Source organism: Pempheris klunzingeri, chromosome 7 (assembly GCF_042242105.1).
Source record: "Pempheris klunzingeri isolate RE-2024b chromosome 7, fPemKlu1.hap1, whole genome shotgun sequence".
Taxonomy (NCBI): Eukaryota; Metazoa; Chordata; class Actinopteri; order Acropomatiformes; family Pempheridae; genus Pempheris; species Pempheris klunzingeri.
Window position 1 is genome coordinate 12,712,372 of NC_092018.1, and position 20,189 is coordinate 12,732,560.

Here is a 20,189-nt window from a genome sequence, read left to right on the forward strand (position 1 = left end):
AGAATTTGCCCAGTTAGATTTGTGCAGTGTCTAAACACAAAGCTGATGCCACAGGTTCTGTGAATACTGTTATGCACCTATTTAATGATCCTGAAAGTGGCAAGAATCGAAATAGTGGAGTTTCATTGGGAAATATTTATGTCTAAATTGATATCAGGTGTATTTCCAGCCATCTTTTGTGTAATTTGCAGAAGTTAAGACAATGCACCAAGTCCACTGATGTCAGAGGTGCCACATCCTATTTCTCACTGTCCGTGGGTAAAGTCAGTAACTGGATGCTCCAGTTTAAGTGTTTCTCTGCTCACAGACTATTAACATAAGTGATGAATGATGATGATTAAAGGAGAATGATCAATCGATTTAAGTTAACGACAGAAAATTAACCTACAACAACTCTGAAGTCGCTTTCTCAAGTAAATATGCTGATCTATCACTATTTTTAGTTCCTCAAATGTAAGGATTTGCCGTTTTGCTCAGTTTCATTTTTTTGTGAATTGAATCATTGGTTTCGGACTGTTGCAATTTCCTTGGGCTGTTGTCACAATTTTCCAGACATTGTCTCGTCTACACCATCAATGGGTTGATTAAATGAATAATCAATAATGAAAATAATCATATTGGCAGCAATTATAGCCTCGGCTTTACGCATCGTAATGCTGCAATTTTATTTTTTTGCCGTTCGGCCATAAAGATACAACTGGCGGCACACCTGAACAACATTTTTTTTTAAATGCACAGTTTATTTAATGTGTCTCAGCCATAGAGATCTGTCCTTTTTGTCTCTGTATATATCTGTACTCCTTCAGAGCTGCCATAGACCAGCATTCCTCACAAGTATCATTGCAAAAGTACTGGATTTTTGATTTTGATTTTTTCCTGCTCAATGATACTTTAAAGTTGAGCGATATTTTTATTATTACATGACTGACTCTTTTTCTTTTTCTCATTTTTTCAGTAGCATTGTCACAAAATAGTTTTGTGTGTTTTTTATTATTATTGTAGTTTTTATTGTTGGGGGGATAATTACATCTATGATTCAGTGATGTAAAACATGAAATAGTGAGTGGAATAATTAGTTTTTTTCCATCTCCAACATTATTTATTTTCTTTGAATTGTTGGTGTCGACTCCTTGTTGCGATGCGTCTCTCATCTGCCAAACAGAACACATTTCACCTATGTCAATGTTGTACCATTTTAAATACTAAAAAGAAGCATGTCAAAAAAAACATTTGATAATCTTAACAAATCAGTCTGATGATTTAGTTGTCCATTCATTTAAGTGAGAGCACTTGGTGGTCTGGTTACATAAAAAAGTGAGTGGAGGTGGGTTGAATATCAGGTGTTCGAATTAGGGAATTTAATTATTCTGCTTTGCCTCTGCTTAGTACAAAATGTTAACATCTCTCAGTAAGAACTGTATGGAGGTTCTTGTTCATTTAAATCAAAGTAATTAATGAGAAACTTAATGCAAAAAATGTCATGCATCAATATCGATACTTTTTCCAGTGAAACTTCTCTGACTGTATTAGTTATGTCTTGCTGAAAAGAGCCTTATTTTTCAATTAGATTTACAGATTTCATAGCCTCTCTCCAGACAGTGGCTCCTCTGCCCTGCAGCTTTATGTAATACTTGAACAACAGTACAACAGTTGGGACCATGTACTCTAGCTGATCATGATAATAAATTCATCACACTTTGCTAGAAAAAAAGCCATCATTGTGTCTGCTGATATTTCGCATTTAACTGATTTAAGGTTGCGTGTTGTTGATGACCTCCCCGGCAGCCATGGACACAGTGACTAACTCATGCCCCACGGTGCACCAAAATGGGACCGCCCATCGGGAATCTCCAGACACAAGGCCAGCTGTTGCCGTACTCAGACTTCATTTCTACCACCGCAGCCAAGGAGCGGCCGACTGCAGCTTCCTCAGCTACCCACCTGGGGACTATGTGACTGAGGAGCTGTGCATAGATGCAGCCAAGGCGTGCAGTGAGTACTCAAGCTGTGCAAGCCTGCATAACGCAACCCCATTCATGTGTTTTGCTGTAACTCCGGGCCATAGGTCCAGAGATAAGGTTATCAAGAGGCCACAGTGAAACCCATCAGCAGAAAAATCGTTGGCTTATTCAGTCATCCCAATGTCATGTTTATAGTCTAAGTTTCTTTACTATGTTTAAAGTGTTTTTTTAAAGATTTAAGAGTCAATAAAAGTGTGATGCATCTAATACACAGAGCAGGGTCATGCAGGAAGGAGACAAGACTAACCTGCATGTTGTTGGAATCACATGATGATAAACCAAACACAACTGACATTTTAGACAATCTTTATTGACCTTTTCTTTACCTGTGTTCGTACTAGAATGAGTTGCCCCTAAATGAACACAGTTTCTACATGTATACTGTAATTTGTTTGTTCGCTTAATTTATCCAGATGAACAAGGGACATTTATTTTAATCAAGCTATTAACAAACAGTATAGCTAATCTGCACTGTGTATGACAGGACATAATGTGTTTTCTTGTTCTTTGTCTGCCTTAGGTATATCACCTCTGTACTACAACCTTTTTGGTCTCTTTCGAGAACAAGATCGCTTGTGGTTTTCCCCCAACCACATCTTCCAGCTTGATGAATTGGCTTCAGAAGATGTGTTTTTTAGAATAAGGTACAGTAGCATACAGAGTTTTGCTTCTGTGTTTCCTCTTGAGTATCCTTTCCAGATTAAAATTTAACTTTATTGGTGACTATTTTCTCTCAATTTTTCTCCTCTAATATACTTTTTTTATTGCTCTTGTGTGGACACAAAATGTTTCCTCTATTTATTAAATATTGAAACAAATCTGTAGACAGCAGGGGAAATTAGACTGCTTTTGTCCTGATATATTGTAATGCATATTGCAAAATAAAGACATAAAAACTTACTGCATTTTCTTTCTTACCATTTACCACAGGTACTACTTTCCTGGCTGGTACAGTGGTGGAGCATCGCGGGCATATCGATATGGCATCACCAAGGGGTCAGAAAGTCCTGTCCTCGATGACTTCGTAATGTCATACCTCTTCTCTCAGGTAAGCAGGTCACACTACATCATACAGTCATAAAAGTGTGTTGTAATTGTTTGTACATTACCCTCCAGTTCAGTATTGTAGGTTAGGCATTAGAAAACAAGCAGGTCACATCCTTGACTGGTGTTAGTTAGTCAGACTGCAAGTTCACATCTTCATATTTCAGGTTTTTAAAGGCAGAGGAGCCCTGATAAAGACAGAGAGGTCACGAGCTATGAAAGTGGTGCTTTTTCTGGTTCTTTATCAGCCTTTTGCTTGTCCATAGTTGCCTTTGGTGAGAAGGATTTCAGTTAGTTGACTCTAAGTCTTTGGGAGCAATTTTGCACCTTGTGTGCAAAAATCCACACCTTAGTGTGCACAAAACCTGAATGAGAGAGCAAAATTAAATTCCCATTATCAGTGTTTTGTGTGCACTCCAAGGCTCAGAGCAGAGCGATTTTATAAAAAATCAAATTGTTTGAAGTTTCTCTGAAACTGAAATTTCTTCATATTCAAAGGTTACTGTCAGAATGCCAGTAAAGCTCCATTAGTGACGGTGCACCTACAAGATATTGGATATTCCCAAGTTTAGCGTGCCGACACAATTTTACCAAATGCTCATTTTTGGGAGCAATATGCGCTATGTTGGGACAATATAGACTTAGATTACATGTAATTATTGTTGTTGTCAACAAAAGAAAAGACCAAAACCAAATATGTGCTGACTGTTTCCTAACAAGTAGATCTGAGGACATAGATCAGGCCACAAATACATACTGTTATTGTAAAAAATGACAAAATATAATATCCTAAAATAGCTGGACAAAGTTATCAGCGAATGTTACTCAAATAGGAGTAAAAGGTGCAAATTGTTGGGGACTATGTTCAACTGCGATTTGTAGCAAGTGAATATTTTTCAGCATTAGAACAGTTGATGTGGAATTCACAAAAAATAAATTAGTGCTCATATTCATGGTAATTATGTAAGATGTGATCCAGTGCAACAGTGTTGCTCATTTATGTGTTTTTATTAGTATGGGCCCTTTGTGCATTTTTACCCCAGGGCTATCCAGCGGGCACATCTGGCCATGGATGCCACATTGGCTCACAGTGTTGCTACTTTATTAGTGCCTTAGAGGTCGCAAAGTCTCATAAAAGAAAAGTTTTCCCACCATGGGTAGAAGACCAAACTAAAGATTTAGCTTACAGTAAGTCCCTTCTGGCTTTGTGTGTTTGAATGAATTAATCAAATTTGCTGTCTTTCTTTTGGCTGCATGATTATTTGTACTGACATTTCAGGCCAAAGGAAAGCAGAGTTGTAATTACAGTTTCATTTTTTGCATGTCTTCAGTCAACAGATAACATTGCAATAGAAAGCAGGTGTGTAGTATAGGTGAATCCAGGTAACTCAAACTAGTGACTGGAGCTGAACTCTCAGTGAACAGACGGATTATGTGGAATTATGCCTGTTGAAATCTGCGCTGGTGGCTCGGGAAAAGCCTATAAGGGAGAGGGGAAGCACCGCTTCGCGGGTCATTTGAGGGTGCAGTACATTGTGTGTTTGATGCCATTAAGCCATTACACATGGACACAGATGTTGTGTTTTGCTTTGTGAATGGTTTGTTGAATTCCTGTCAGTATAATCTCAAACTGAGCCCCCTGTGTTTGTGATAAAGTAAGGCCATTATGACTCGCATGGGGAAGTGTGTCTCTGCTTTCAAGAGTTGGAGGTTAACTAATAGAGTAACTAAAGCAAAGACAAAGGACATGATAAATGATAGCATTTGCAGAATTTTGATTAAATCTCATTTTTGGGGGTTGGTGGTGGCAGGTAAGAAATCTTGGATGTCACACTGTGCACATTTATGCCTGTATGCCGAACAACCTCATGTAGTTGTGATTAACAATTTTTGAACAACCTATTTTAGTGATTTTATACCATGGTTGACTGCAGGTTAAGGGCTGCAAGTCATCAACAACTGCTTCAGTCTGGCATCACAGAGTAAAAGGCATTTGGCTCGGCTAAAAACAAGCCATACCATTTCACCTGGAGGTCACATTTTGACCTTTGCCGTGGCTCAAAAACTGACATCCATAGATACGTTTGGTTTGGTTTTGAACTGGAGTAACTGCAGATTAATTCTATTGTTGATATATTATTGTCCACTAAAGTTGCACCCCATACAACATGAATCCCTGTTTCTGTTCTCTTCGCTGCCATCTTGACTATAAGTGAGCCGCTGTTAACAGCTGGTGTGCAAAGTCTGTTCCCCCAAAGTGTTTCCTGTTGCAGTGTCCTCCGCAATTGGGCTTAGGTGTAGGTTAGGTCATGGTTTGGCGTGGCACAGATCACCTGGTGCAGATCTGCATTTCACCGATTGCACTTTTCTAGTAATCTATCCTTTCATGGACACACAGGAACTACAAATACTTTGCCAAAATATGAACAAATATAAGCCACAAATTTGTCTGGGGGATGTGGGAGTACAGGGGTGCACATCCAATATAAGAGCATATCTCTTCATTGTTCTCCCCAACATTGATAAATGATACCATGTGGCTAACTATCAGTGGTTGTCATCTATGGTTGTGTCCACAGTCATAGCCCAGTTCCCTTCATGACAAAAACTGACAGGGAGCTCACTCACTGGTCAGCTGTGGTAAGCTCTCATCCTGCTTTATCAGTGCTATGTTGACCTCCAGGGGTAAATGAAAAAAAGTTTGCTCCATTGCTGACAGCAAGTCATGTTGTACCTAACTGTTATTTATCTTCTTTTGTGGTCATGAGGAGCTCATGAAGATGACAAAGAAGTTATAAATGAGCATCTTTCATAAATAAAAAAAACAGAAAACTGAATCAGTGAAAGGATGGGGACATAATGCAGCCCGAATCAGTAGATAAATACATTTGTACAGCATTTGAATTTATGTGATGTCACATAAATGCCACATGGCTCTCCTGCTTTACACCATACACAAACTGCACCACAGTTTACAGTAGCCTTTGTGCGTTTGTTTGGTCCATGCCAGGGTTTGAATAGCAATGTTCTTGCATGCTTAAAAAAACTGCATAGAACAGCTTAGATGTGAAACTGTTGTATTGAGAAGAGCTCTCAGCGTACACACAGTATACAGACTTTGGTATACTTCAAATGTGAGCACAAAGTTGTACACAACTGTTACTATGTTACTCTCATATATGTGTGTATGTGCACAGTGGAGGAATGACTTCGTTAATGGCTTGGTGAAGATCCCCAAATCCCATGAGACTCAGGAAGAGTGCCTCGGTATGGCTGTACTCGACATGACAAGAACAGCCAAAGAGAGACAGATGTCACCACTGGACATCTACCACACGATAAGGTACAAGTCAAGAACAAAGGCTGCTTTTGACCTGATTCTTAGAAAATTATCTGAAAAAAAAAAAAACACACCTGCTAAGCACTTATTGATGTTCTGGTGTAATTGGTGCCAATACCAACCCAGATTTTCAGCATTAATGCCAAAAAAACAGCAAAACAAAAACAGCTGGATAAGAACTTTGCCAAAACAAAATAGTCTAAAATTAGAAAAATATCTAATATCTGATCAGAGAATTATAATCACATATTTCAGTAAAAACTGTCTCCACTTAATATAGTCTTTTTTTTTAATGCACAAGAGATACAACATTTCAGGCAATTCATGCAGACACACAAAAGAAAACGTTTTTCATAATTTTTCTCTCTTGCTAACTTCTAGCTACAAGTCCTTCTTGCCAAAGGACATGAGGGCTCAGATCCAGGACTGCAACTTCTTGACACGCAAGCGAATCCGCTTCCGTTTCAAGCGCTTCATCCAGCAGTTCAGTCAGTGTCGGACCACGGCGCGTGACCTCAAGCTCAAGTATCTCATCAGCATGGAGTCCCTGGAGAAGGCCTTCTACACAGAGTCCTTCCAGGTCAGGGACCAGTCCCGCGGACAGCTCATCATCCTGGTGGCCGCGGACAGTGGCATCCAGTGGTGTCGAGAGAAACTGAAAGATTCTGACCAGGTTGGTATCATGAGTGCTGTCACTAAGCTTCCTTTTTTTTGCCATTTTTCTGTTGTGATATATTTTACATCGTAGACCTTTAGCTTATTTTCATACAGAGCTACTTTAAATGAGTGCAACACTAGAGGCCTTTAGTTCCCAGATCATCCAAAAAAATCATCAAAATAAGAATACTTTTCAAAAGAAGACCAGATCAAGAGGTTAAGAAACAACAAGCAGAAACATAGAATTGTGTCCTGAAGCATGTGCAGCATTTCAGATAAAACAAGACCGTGTGTTCATTGTAATGTGGGAATATGTCATCTAATTCAACAGCATTTTTTCTGTTGTGGCTATACGGATAATACATGTTAGTGGGATAAATTCTTAGTTGGTTCAGTCCCTTTACAGCTGTCACTGATAATATTATGACAAAAGTCATTTCTTATGCTGTTCATCCAGGAGCCGCAGACCTTGTGTGACTTCCCTGATGTTACTGACATCAGCATCAAACAGGCCAGCAAGGAGGGTGTTGTCGAGAGTCGTGTGGTCACCATCAACAACCAAGATGGCAAGAACCTGGTAATTTCACTTTCTGAACATCTGTCTTTACTCTGTTGTAACCAGGGAAAGGCTGTTAAAGTAGCAGGCAAAGATTTAGAGGCATCCGGTTTCCCATACTGCTTTCAGTGCAAGAAGAGAAATATAATGCACAGACCGCTGGAGAACACATCACACATTACACATCATGTCTCACATCTTGGTTTTCGTATATTCCAGGAGCTGGAGTTCCCTAGCCTGTCTGAAGCCCTCTCCTTTGTGTCCCTCATTGATGGCTACTATCGGCTGACTACAGACGCACATCACTATCTTTGCAAAGAAGTGGCTCCTCCTAGGCTTGTGGAGGCCATCGCTTCCCATTGCCATGGCCCCATCTCGTAAGTGAAGAATAAGAGTACATTTTTATTGATCAGTTCGCTGGTGCTACTTTCATAAGGAGAAAACCCTTCTTTATCCATTTTTTCATGTATTTGTTATACTTGAATTCACCACTAATGGAGAACTGGCACTGGATTAAAGGGAGTGATTGATAGGAGAGACCGCAAGAAGAATAACATGGAGCACTATCGACATGGTCCCATTTAGAGTAAAATAGACAATGAAGCAGGGTATGCCTTAGGGCAGGATTATGTTGTGACTAACCAATTAGAGGTGGTCTTTGTGGCACAAACGTCACTTCGGGTTCCTAAAAAAAACAAAATGGCGATGCCCATAAAGCTGAACTCAAGGCTTCAAAATGGCGGTCCACAAAACAATGAATGACGCCACGGTGACTATGTCCACTTCTTAAATACAGTCTATGGTCAACACATGCTTTCCTCCTCTGCTTCATGCTCTTTGTGCATTTCATGTGTGTCTTCAGTAAGTGAACATAGATTGTGTTTAAGAAATGGATGTAATCACTTGGACATCACCCACTGATTTGTGGACTGTCATTTTCAAACCTCAAAATTTGGCTTCATGGGTGTCGCCCTCTTGGTTTTTTGGAGCCGGAAGTGACTGCCTCTGATTTGTTAGTCACAACGTAGTCCTGCCTTAAAGCATATCCTGCTTTATGGTCTATTTTACTCTAAACGGGACAATTAATTTGCAGAATGCAGGTTTAAGGCCCTTTCGCCTTGGCCTCACTTTTCAGACCCAGAGGGTCCATCCACTTCTTTTATACAGTCTGTGTCTATGTGATAGAATTAGCATAGCGGTGGTATAATAGTCTGCCCGCTTGTCCGTCTGTCCTCTAAAAGAAGCCCTCCCATCTACCAATCAATTGGTTGATGAGTAGGTAGGATTTCAGTCGACCACGATTTGCTTTGGTTGACTACGGACCTGGACTCCTCAGATTTGTGGACGTGTCGTTCAGTTCTCCAAAACTGGCCGACAGTCTGATCTCCCAACGGTGATCAGCCAGGCGCAAAAAGAAGTCCAAATGGACACAGCCAGCGCAAATTACATTTATTATTTTACTTTATTCACACACATATTAGAAGACAAATGTGGTACATCATTTATATATTTCAAAATTCCTGCCAAAATCAATCCTCAGGTGGTTGGTATATATGTTCTACCCTTTTTTCTGTTGCAGAATGGAGTTTGCCATCAACCGGCTTCAGAAGTGTGGAAACAAGCGAGGATTGTACATTTTGAGATGTAACCCTAAAGACTTCAACAAGTATTTTCTGACCTTCCCCGCTGAGGTAGGTAGCACTTGACCACATTTCACCATGTGCTTTGGTAACTTAGAGGATAGTAAAACTTTAAATACAGTCACATTCACTCTGTTGTGTGTTGCCCAAATCTATTATGGGGTACTTAGCATTGACTTATCAGATGTCCTGTGCACCAACATAGTTCTAAACATATTTCAGTGCCTTTCTTTGCTGATTTTAAACAAAATAGTTTTACTCTTTTTCTCTACTGTACAGATCAATCAAACTTTTCAGATGAATTGGTGTATAAAGTTATCTTCAAGGTTGTGATGATCAGCAGAATTTGGCCTAAATGAAATAAGAACTGACAAAATTATCATTTAAAACAGGAAATATCTGAGATCTAAGACTAAGTAAACCAGACTGTGACCGCTGAGTATAAACTGCAGTGCAGCGTCTTTGTGTTTGATAAGCCTTCAAACTGGATTCCCTGGTGTGTATTCCATCTCATCACCTGTAACGTAGCAACACGCCTACAGCAACGCAGCAGCTTGAGTCTTTTTTTTTTAATCTGGTGCTATTGTCGTTCCAAACATGGCTACAGAGTCTGACCAGTATTCTGTGCCAACTCTCAGCACTTGACTGTGTCAGTACTAGGTTTGGTTGTACAGACATTGTATCAGGCTGCATTATAAAAGGCTACATGAACAGTATTGCATTTTTTTATGAGCCTCTTGTTCTACTCATTGTAGAACTGAAACCATCTGAGCTGGTGCCAAAATCACACTTGGTGTTGTTGTATTACTTTTGATTCCTTGACTAAATCTCAAATTATATGTCTTTCCACCACCTGTCCTCCTCTTTGGGTCTTCTAGGTGTATGATGCTGTAGAATACAAGCACTGCCAGATAACCAGGTCTGCCAGTGGGGAGTTTAACCTCAGTGGAACCAAAAGAAACTTCAGCAGCTTGCAGGAATTACTCAGCTGTTACCAAAAGGAAACTGTGCGCTCTGACAGCGTCATTTTTCAGTTCAACAAGTGCTGCCCACCTAAATCCAAAGGTAAAACAAGCAGACTCTGGATTATTAACTCTGAGAGATTAGTAACTGCAGCTGCCTGTGGATACTTTGTTTGATCATTTTTAACAAAGAAAAGTTTAAATCTTTATTTCTGAAAATTCTGCGTTCTATCAACTTGTTTTCTTGTCTCTCCAACATCAGAAAAGTCCTGCCTCCTTGTGTGCAGGAGCAACAAGGGCTCCGAAGTGCCTCTATCGCCGTCACTGCACCGACACAACATCAGTCAAATGGTGTTTCACAAGATCAGGAAAGAAGATCTGGAATTTGTAAGTATAGTTTGCATCTATCATATCACTTATCCAACAAGTCTGTACATGAAGATGTATTAGATTCTGCATTACTGTGTTTAACTATTCCACTATCCTGTCCAGTGCATTTTACTAACAAGTCGTCCTCTGAATTAATTACCTGGTCAGAGTTGAATGTTGATGATTTTAAAATTCAAACTACAATAACGGTCTTCCTTTCAGATGGAGAGTCTAGGTCAAGGGACATTTACCAAGATCTTCAAAGGGGTCCGTAAGGACCTGGGAGACTATGGGCTTGTTCACAAAACGGAAGTAGTCATGAAAGTCCTGGACCAGGCTCACAGGAATTACTCTGAGGTCTGTAGCTTTAAAGATGGGCAAAAAGTTCTGTTTACAGAGTGTCAAATCTGTTATTGTTAAAAGCACAATAAGTGAAAAACACTGAAGATTAAATTTGTTTTGTCTTCATCTTTTTATACAGGCTAGAATAGCAGGAGCAGATTTACTGTTGGTGCTTTTAGACTGAGTAATAACCAAGTGTTATTTAACTGCAGTGGTGATAATTTTACTTTGACAGGTTTCTAGCTCTTGTTCTTTTTTATCATTCAGTCTGGTGAATCATATTGGGGAAGAGCTGAAACTATTTTTCAATTGATTGAAAGTAATTTGGTGGAAACTTGTTTTTATTTTGTAATTAGAATTTGCTAATTAGAAAAAAAGAAGAATTTGCTGCTTGTCTTTGTCATATTAAACTATAAGGTTTTGTATTATATTGTATAATGATCATTTTTACATTTTATAGACAAAACATTAATCAAGAAAATAATCAACAGATTAAAGGATGAGTTCACAATGAGTTCAGAATTCTTCCAGTCTGTCTAAAATAATCAGAAGCCTATATAAACACTGAGAAAGGTTTTGCTGGCATTAATAATTTCACCTGTTCAGACTGGACATTAAGAAATCCATTATTAACATGCTACATTTTTAAATGCTAAAAGTTTTTCTGAAGTTAAAGTGAGGCTTCAGCAGGAAAATTGTCTATTTGGCTATTTGATGAAACACAAAGAGAGAATGAACACCTAAAAGGACACCACCTTTGGAAGATATCTAACTCAGACTTTTGAATGTATTTATGCTGTTGATTTTATCTCCCATCACTTACATTAACACTGCGTTAGGAAGGCCAGAATGAACAGGAGGAATACAGCAGGCAGAACATGACTCTGTGTTCATATGAGCACCTGAATGTCGAACTTTAAAAATTGCGTACCCATCCTCATCATGGGCACATAAATAATGTGTTTTTATATCTTCTCTGCCTTCTCTTGTTCTACAGTCTTTCTTTGAAGCTGCCAGCATGATGAGTCAGTTGTCCCATAAGCACCTTATCCTTAACTACGGCGTGTGTGTCTGCGGAGAAGAAAGTAAGTCAGCTTCACAGACACACACTCAACTGACTTACTTTCATGTTGTAAGTAAACGGTGTGTCCTCATTTGTCCTCACAGTGAGGAAAAAAAAAAACAACTTGCATACAGTACACGTTCATCTGACCAACATCATGAGCTTATGGGCTAATGATGTCAAGAGTCTAACATACTTGGTTATAATCTTGACCAGACTCTATTAGCCCGAGGCTCAGAGCTGTGATTAAACAACGGGCATCGTGGGCTATTCTTAGGAGGATTACAATACCCTGCCCCAGAAACTATTCCACCTGTCCCGCTCCCTCTTCACCTCACAAGACTTCTACTGCTGCTGTGGGATTGTCTTTAGGCCGCTGTGCACCTGTCTGTATTTACTTTCTGTCTTTGCTATCAAAACTGACATTGATCAGTTGGAAATTTCAGTACCCTGAAAAAAAAACACTTGGTCATTTGAGCAGACAGCAGTAGCTGTGAGTGTTATCTGTACTCGATGACACTGTCAGCTGCCCCATATACTCCTCCACCTGCCTCGCTTCCTCTTCACCTCATAAATGTCTGCTCCTCCTGAAGGCACCTGTTCAGGCTGCCATGCATGTGTCTGTATCGCTGTGTCTTTACTGACAGAATTGGCATTGATCAATTTTGAATTTGGTTTTGAAGAAAAATCTACACTGAAAAGTCTCACGAAATAGCTGCTGGCAAAGCTTGCATATTTGGTAAGAGAAAACGAATGAATTTTGCAATTTCATTAGAAAGAATTGAGGTAAATTGAGTGATGGTAGATACACCAAATAAAAAATTAAAAAAAGTACTTAAAACACAAATCACTTGAAGATGATGTAAAAATGAACCGCATCCTTGTCACTATCTCAAATGAGTTTGAGAGACACTTAATTCCTGCTCTCTCCTTGCAAGTGGGATTTTCAAAGTAGCTCATAAAAGTAATAACATGGCCTGACATTGACATGATGTACATGACTTTTAACCTCAGATAAATTGCTGTTTTTTTCCAGATATCATGGTGCAGGAGCATGTGAAGTTTGGTTCTCTGGACACCTACTTAAAGAAGAACAAGAACTCTATAAACATCCTGTGGAAACTGGAGGTGGCGAAGCAGCTGGCCTGGGCCATGAACTTCCTGGTAGTAATCTGTGTATAATCCTAGATTTGCCACCAAGCTGTTCACACTATTGATTTATCATTTTCTCAGTGTTGGTAAAAGACTGATAAATCTCCCCGTTCTGAACCTGCAGGAAGAAAAGCATCTTGTCCACGGGAATGTCTGTGCTAAAAATGTTCTCCTGACTAGAGAGAATGACCGGAGGGCTGGGAACCCCCCCTTCATCAAACTGAGTGACCCTGGCATCAGCATCACTGTCTTGCCCAAAGAAAGTGAGTTTATGTTTCCTCTCTGCTTAACTGTAATACACGTCTTTGATCAGCAGGAGGCAGCAATGTGACAAGGTTGTGATCGCAACAAGGTAGTCTCTGTAAATCCACATTGTAATGGATTACTTGGTGCTTAGTGACACAGGTAAAATTATTGGTATGACACCAGTATGCTATTAAAATAAATATAAAGTTGTGTCATGCAATCATGGATTTTTATTTCATTCCTATGCAGTGTGCAGTGCAGGACTGCACTCAATTACTAGATAAAGTCAAACAAATCCTGTTATTGAGAAAGGAGAAATCAGTGAGGGGTTAAATGTCTTTGTTTCTGACCAGTCCTGATTGAGAGGATCCCTTGGGTGCCCCCTGAGTGTATCGAGGATCCTGCCAACCTGAGCCTGGCTGCAGACAAATGGAGCTTTGGCACCACACTATGGGAGATCTGCAGTGGTGGGGAGAAACCTTTAGCAACACTGGACAACTCTAAGGTAGGGCTGGGTGGCATGACCTAAAATATAGACTCTGTAAAGATGTATATTTAATAATGGATGGAACCAGTACTGTGTATATCAAGGTATATGTTTTTGTTTTCTTAATTTTAATGGAGAATGTTTTGAATGCAGTACAAGGTGCAGTAGGGCTGGGAATTTCCACAATTCTGTTCAGTTACAGGAAATGGTTGATGCACCTTAATGTACTTTAATATAATTTTATTATAGATTTTTAATATCTAGTCAGATATATTGAATCTCTTATCATTTATCAACACAGCAGAAGTAGGCAAAATGCTAAATTGAGGTTACATGCATGAACATGTATGCTGCTATGAAATGTTATGAGGAAGGTTGTTATTTTTCCAACTCTAGGTAGAAACGAGGTGTCATTTAGTCATATAGCTCAAATATTTTGTCCTTATATGACACAACTGGCACATTGTGTTCTTCTTATCCTTTTTCAATTACTCACACTGCAACATAAAATACAAAATGTGCCCTTTACCCTAAATGGAAAATCCAATGAGGCCCAAAAACAAGCTCTAGCGTCACTATTTGATCTTTTTGCACCAATAATAAAACTGCAACATGGCTGTATTTGAGCATACTGTGTGTCCATTATCCTTCATCTATACACTACACTGCTAACCCATAATTCTGTCTCACAGAAAAGCCTGTTTTACGAGGACCACCACCAGCTACCTGCCCCAAAGTGGACCGAGCTGGCTAATCTGATAACCAGCTGCATGGATTACGAGCCCACGTTCAGGCCCACATTTCGTGCCATTATCCGTGACCTCCACAGCCTCTTCACACCAGGTTTGTTTGCACTCAATAGCTGGGCTGCCAAACTGCCCCTGTTGGTGTCTCAGCAGGAAATCTAGGTCACACTAGTATGGAATCTCAAATGTCTTCAGCACACACCCAAGACCACACGAACATTTATCATTGTCTCCCCAGACTATGAGTTGATCGTGGACAGTGACATCCTGCCGAACAGGACAGTGGGTTCTGGCTGGTCGACTGGGGGTTTCGAGAGTCAGGAGCCGGCTCAGTTTGAAGAGAGACACCTTATATTTTTGCAGCAGCTGGGGAAGGTATGAAGAAGTGTGGAAACTGCTTTTAAGAGCAAAAAAATGATTTTTCATAAGCTTACTGCAAACCCCTGTGTCTTGCTGTAAGGTTGTGTTTGGCATATGTTTGATATTTTAGACATTAACTCTTGCCTCATTAGATTAGGGCGACATGATTCTGGAAGACCTGAGAATAATGATCTGTTTCTAGCAGAAAACACATTTCCCATCCTAAAAAAAGCCATTTTCAATATGGAGCTTCCATTTCTAGGTCCTTTCTATGGTGAAATTCAAGGGTTTAATAACATGGTTAACACAAGTTTAGTAAGTAAGAAATGGAGCTAAAATATAAAATTTTGTAGGAAATGGCTCACTAAAGTTGATCTTGTCTTTAAGGGAAACTTTGGCAGTGTGGAGATGTGTCGATATGACCCTCTCCAGGACAACACTGGAGAGGTCGTGGCTGTGAAGAAACTCCAGCACAGCACCGCTGAGCACATACGGGACTTTGAGCGAGAGATCGAGATCCTGAAATCTCTGCAGCACGAGAACATCGTAAAGTACAAAGGCGTCTGTTACAGTGCAGGTACAGCTGACCTGTAGTCGTTACCTTTATTCTCCCAATGTCCCACAGCTGAAACTTTACTTGGTGCACGCATCCTCAACACTTCCCCTTACAGAGGCCTGTTTATATACTGTTTAACTACACTTCACGTGTGGTGAAGACGGAGCCTCTAACGGCTCAGTTTCAAAGCCAGAGTAAAGATATGGGTATCATATGACACTAGACGACCTCAAGCATCTGTTGGTACCAACCATTTCACCCTAGCTTGTCACCAAGGGGGCTCCAAAGTTGGGCTAAATTTTGGCGAGGGAAAAACTAGCATAGTCATTTTCATATAGGTCCGTTAGATAAGATATTCAGTGTATAGTATTAAAAAAAAATGTGTGTAGGTCTATAGTGTGTGGATGCTAGTTAGTGTATAGTGGAGGCCTATTAACAATACGCATAATACCAATGTAGCAGTGCACTGGGGAAATATTTCTGTTCTGTCAAATCATCTTTGCACTCTGCTCATAACAAAACTAAAACATTTAAATAGTTCAAATGACTTCTAGAGTGTTAAGAGATATTTTGTTTATGTTTCTACATTCAGAAATGTTTTCGATCAATATGTTTTGATGTAAATAAATGTAGGATTTTTATGTTTTTTTAACAGATGGCACAATTTCAATACATTTATCAATTATTATGGTTTGTTGACATTTAACCTTTTGGCTGAGGTTGTACAGATTTTAGGGATATGAAGCATTTAAAGATACTCCAAGAAATGATGTTACATTAAGTAAAAACACCAAAGTAGCCACAGGCGGAGTTTAAAGGGTTAAACGCAAAAGTCAAAATATTCTGTTCTAAAAAAAAGTCCTCTCCAAAAAACATATTACTTTCATTGAAGTTTTGCATGAACATGAAATCATGCCTACTTATTACTAACTACTCTGTCTCAGTGTCAGCCTTATTGTGGGTAAAAGAGGAAAGTTCAAACAAATAGTGAAGTATTTGTTTTTTCAAAGCTGCTCGGTCCTACTATACTGACACAGTTTCCTTTTTTTCTGGCTTCTCTCAGGGCGACGAAATCTCCGTCTCATCATGGAATATCTGCCCTTTGGAAGTTTGCGAGATTACCTCATGAAAAACAAGGAGAGGATCGACCACAAGAAGCTCGTGCATTACACTTCTCAGATCTGCAAGGTACCTACTTTTGCCCAGTTTCGTCACAAGCTCCTCTCCACTGGAGCTACGGAGGGGAAACGTTATTCTATAATTTTTTTTTCACAGGGTATGGAGTACCTGTCAAGTAAGCGGTATATCCACAGAGACCTGGCAACACGAAATATCCTTGTGGAGAGTGAGCTGAGGGTGAAGATCGGAGACTTCGGCCTCACCAAAGTTTTGCCTCAGGACAAAGAGTACTACATGGTCAAAGAGCCAGGAGAGAGTCCCATATTCTGGTGAGACTCCACACTTCTGTTATTACTGTTACTGTTAATATTACTAAAGAAGTGTGATTTTATTAAAGAAAGTGTGCAGCAGTGATGCAGCATTTCCTGTTGAAGCTAACGCTTAATTCATAATTGTTAATTCCAGTTTTTCCCAATCAAAACTGTGATGCTTGAAGCCATCCAGTTAGCTCTCTCCCTTCTTAAGAGAAGCCGAAATGGGACAGACAGTCACTCACCCTGTCGTATTTTGTAGGTATGCCCCGGAGTCGTTGACAGAGAGCAAGTTCTCTGTGGCGTCAGATGTCTGGAGCTTTGGAGTGGTGCTTTATGAGCTCTTCACCCACAGCGACAAGAACAGCAGTCCCCCTGCAGTAATTTATAACACACACCCACATGCATAATTTCACTGCTTTTTACTGCCTGTTACTCTTAACCGTGTTAAAAACAGTATGAAAATTACTGAATATTGCACATTGCAGGTTTAGAACTGGAAAAATTATTTTAATTGCAAAAAACAGGTGTGGTGTTAAATACTGGAAACCTCTGGTTGGTCCACATGTTTGGCCTTGTGCTTGTCTGAGTTATTGAAGATTTATAGCTCAAATTGTTGGGATGTCACGTTCTGTACATTTACCTTCAAGTTGTTTAAAGTTTTTTAAATCTTTGTCTTGACTGTCATCATTTTCCCCCTCAGGTTTTTATGTCAATGATGGGAAACGACAAGCAGGGACAACTGATTGTCTATCACCTCATTGAGCTCCTCAAATCAGGCAGCAGGCTACCTCAACCTCTTGGCTGTCCTACGGAGGTAGGAACATGTGCTGCTCGCTTTTTGCTGATCAGATCCACGAGTTGCATACGTGTCCTCTTACCTACCTTACCTATATATACACACTATGCACTTATACTCACACACTGCACAAAGGACACATGCATATACACATGCACACAGTTATTATGCAGATTAGCTTTAGTTAGATGTCCTGTACACATTAGATTTGTTAGTTTACGTATGAAAATGGTTACCTTTATCTGCAGTCCCATAAAATAAAAAGACACATGAATAAATATAAATGAAAAGGCAAACGATGTATTGTATTAGGTTGACTACAACACAAAAATATGTCATTACCCCTTTAGCATACATCTTGTGTTCTCTCCCTTGAACCAGGTTGAACTTCTGTGGCATGCAACATGTTCTTTTTGTTGTTTTTATTTCTGGGATGGACCTCTCTGCACTGGCTGTCCCAGTCATTGGTGTAAAGCAACTGTGGGTCAACCTGCAGAAATGTTACCTGTCCAGAACCGCAACCATGACTATGTTTTAATATTTGTTGCACATCATTCCTGCTCTACGTTTTTGGTCTCTCACTGACTGTGAGAAAAGTGGGAAAAATGCCCAAGAAAACTTGCTGTTTGTTGTTGACATTAGGAGTGACCGACCTGTACTGATTTTGTTGTTTGCTCATCTCAGGAATTCATCCACAAATAATTATTTTCCTGCTGCTCTTTCTCACAGATACATGAGATCATGGAGGAGTGCTGGGACAACGACCCCGGCTTGCGTCCTTCTTTTAAGGAGCTTGCTCTGCGCATCGACCTGTTCAGGGACAGTAAGGAGTTTTAGACTGAAAAACCACCCAAAGTGCCCTGCTCCTCTTCAACCCAGTTGCTCTTAACATTGTTGCCCTGTTTGTGGCAAAAGGGACAAAGGCCAAAACGAGGTTCATCTCCTGCTGAGTGCCAGTGTGTGGCAGAGCAGTGACTGGGAGAGTGGTGGTTCGAAACGAGGACCAGCTCAGAAATTACTGCCAAGGTGCCTTCAAGCAAGGCACTCAACCCCCATGTCTATAGTGGAGCAGAAGAATGGAAATGGAGGCTTGGAACTGTTGAAGGTGGAGTGAAAAAGAATTTATTCAAACATCATAAAGTTTTACAGAAGAGTTCATGAATTTATGGAGACTGTGAGTAGACCATTGCCAGGCCTAAAGCTAGAGATGCTTGTGTCAAACAAGTTCTGTGTGAGTGTGTATGTGTGTGTAAGAGAGAGTATGTGTGTGTTGTATCCATACAAACAGCTAGCAGGGCTAGCTCTCGCCATCCCCTTTTCCCCTCATCTGAAAAGAAACAGACTAATAGAGGTTAGTGTTTTCTATATATGTGTATATACCTACAGTATATTTGTGTACATATGTCCAGAAAAATTTTATAATTTTATAAAATGAAAATATAGTAAATACTATATTTGAGCTGCCAGCGGGATGTCAGTGTAAATGAAGAACATACAAAGGTGATTTAAGAATCCTTTATTGCTTTATGTTTTCATTGTGAGAGGTGGTGTGAAAATTAAAGAACAGTTTAATTCAACAGCACATCTTTATAAGCAAATTCTTGTTGTCTGTCGCTTTGAAACTCCTCATTATTTCCACAGTGTAACAGTATTAATGTGCTTTTGAAACACCACACTGTATACTGCCACTCCAAAACCAGCCAAGGAGCTTGAAAACAAAATATGCAGAATTTGATGGTATAAGTTATGAGCTAGCTATTGTTGGTGTTAAACATACTGTCAAATTATATTTGTTAGCATAACTTCAGTTTTTTGCAGCTGAGCTGAAGGGATCTATAAGCATAGCGAACTATAAATATCTCCCGTTGCCATGTCATATCGATGATCCTTCCTATTTACTGGAGTAGTGAACAATGTTTCCATTGCATACGAACTTAATGTGATGGTATTGGCTGTTCCATGTCATGCCCGAGTCAAACCCTTGGTCTTGACCAGGCATGCAAATCGCATCAAAATATAAATTAATGTTCCTATCTTTTTCCATCAGGAAATGACCATGGTATGAGCAAGATAATGCTCTTTGAAGCGTCTATAATCAGGAATTAATAGTGTATGTGCAGACTCCATTGACTCCACAGAGTCTATTACCTCATCAGGCATTATCCCTCACATATAATACATCCATGTATGAAATTGATGTCTGAGATCACATGCTGGCAACGTGGAAAAAACACATTGTTTGCGGGCTGATGGTGTGCTGTATTTCAACTGATTGGCTCTCCATACATGAGCTGCAGTCTGAGTGCTACAGCTAGCGGGTGCTACAGATCACTTCAGCAGTAAAACCGTCTCGTGTAGATGCCGTCAGCGTCCACACTTAAACAAACCAGTTTAAATGAACAACGCCCTGAAATGCTGT

The 20,189-nt window shown here is 39.8% G+C and overlaps 1 protein-coding gene across 1 annotated transcript; it reads left to right on the plus strand.

The window, feature by feature from the left end:
- Positions 1-1,769: 1,769 nt before the first annotated feature.
- jak2b (Janus kinase 2b) lies at positions 1,770-19,347 on the plus strand. Its single transcript, XM_070833337.1, has 23 exons — positions 1,770-1,992; positions 2,542-2,665; positions 2,952-3,069; positions 6,263-6,408; positions 6,787-7,078; positions 7,520-7,639; positions 7,838-7,995; positions 9,198-9,309; positions 10,137-10,323; positions 10,483-10,607; positions 10,812-10,946; positions 11,929-12,016; positions 13,031-13,158; positions 13,271-13,409; positions 13,746-13,897; positions 14,572-14,722; positions 14,864-15,000; positions 15,373-15,562; positions 16,605-16,729; positions 16,817-16,989; positions 17,234-17,351; positions 17,675-17,788; positions 18,500-19,347. Exons 1-23 carry the CDS (start codon positions 1,770-1,772, stop codon positions 18,605-18,607), a joined length of 3,363 nt encoding a protein of 1,120 aa, XP_070689438.1. The 3' UTR covers positions 18,608-19,347.
- The last annotated feature ends 842 nt before the right edge of the window (positions 19,348-20,189 follow it).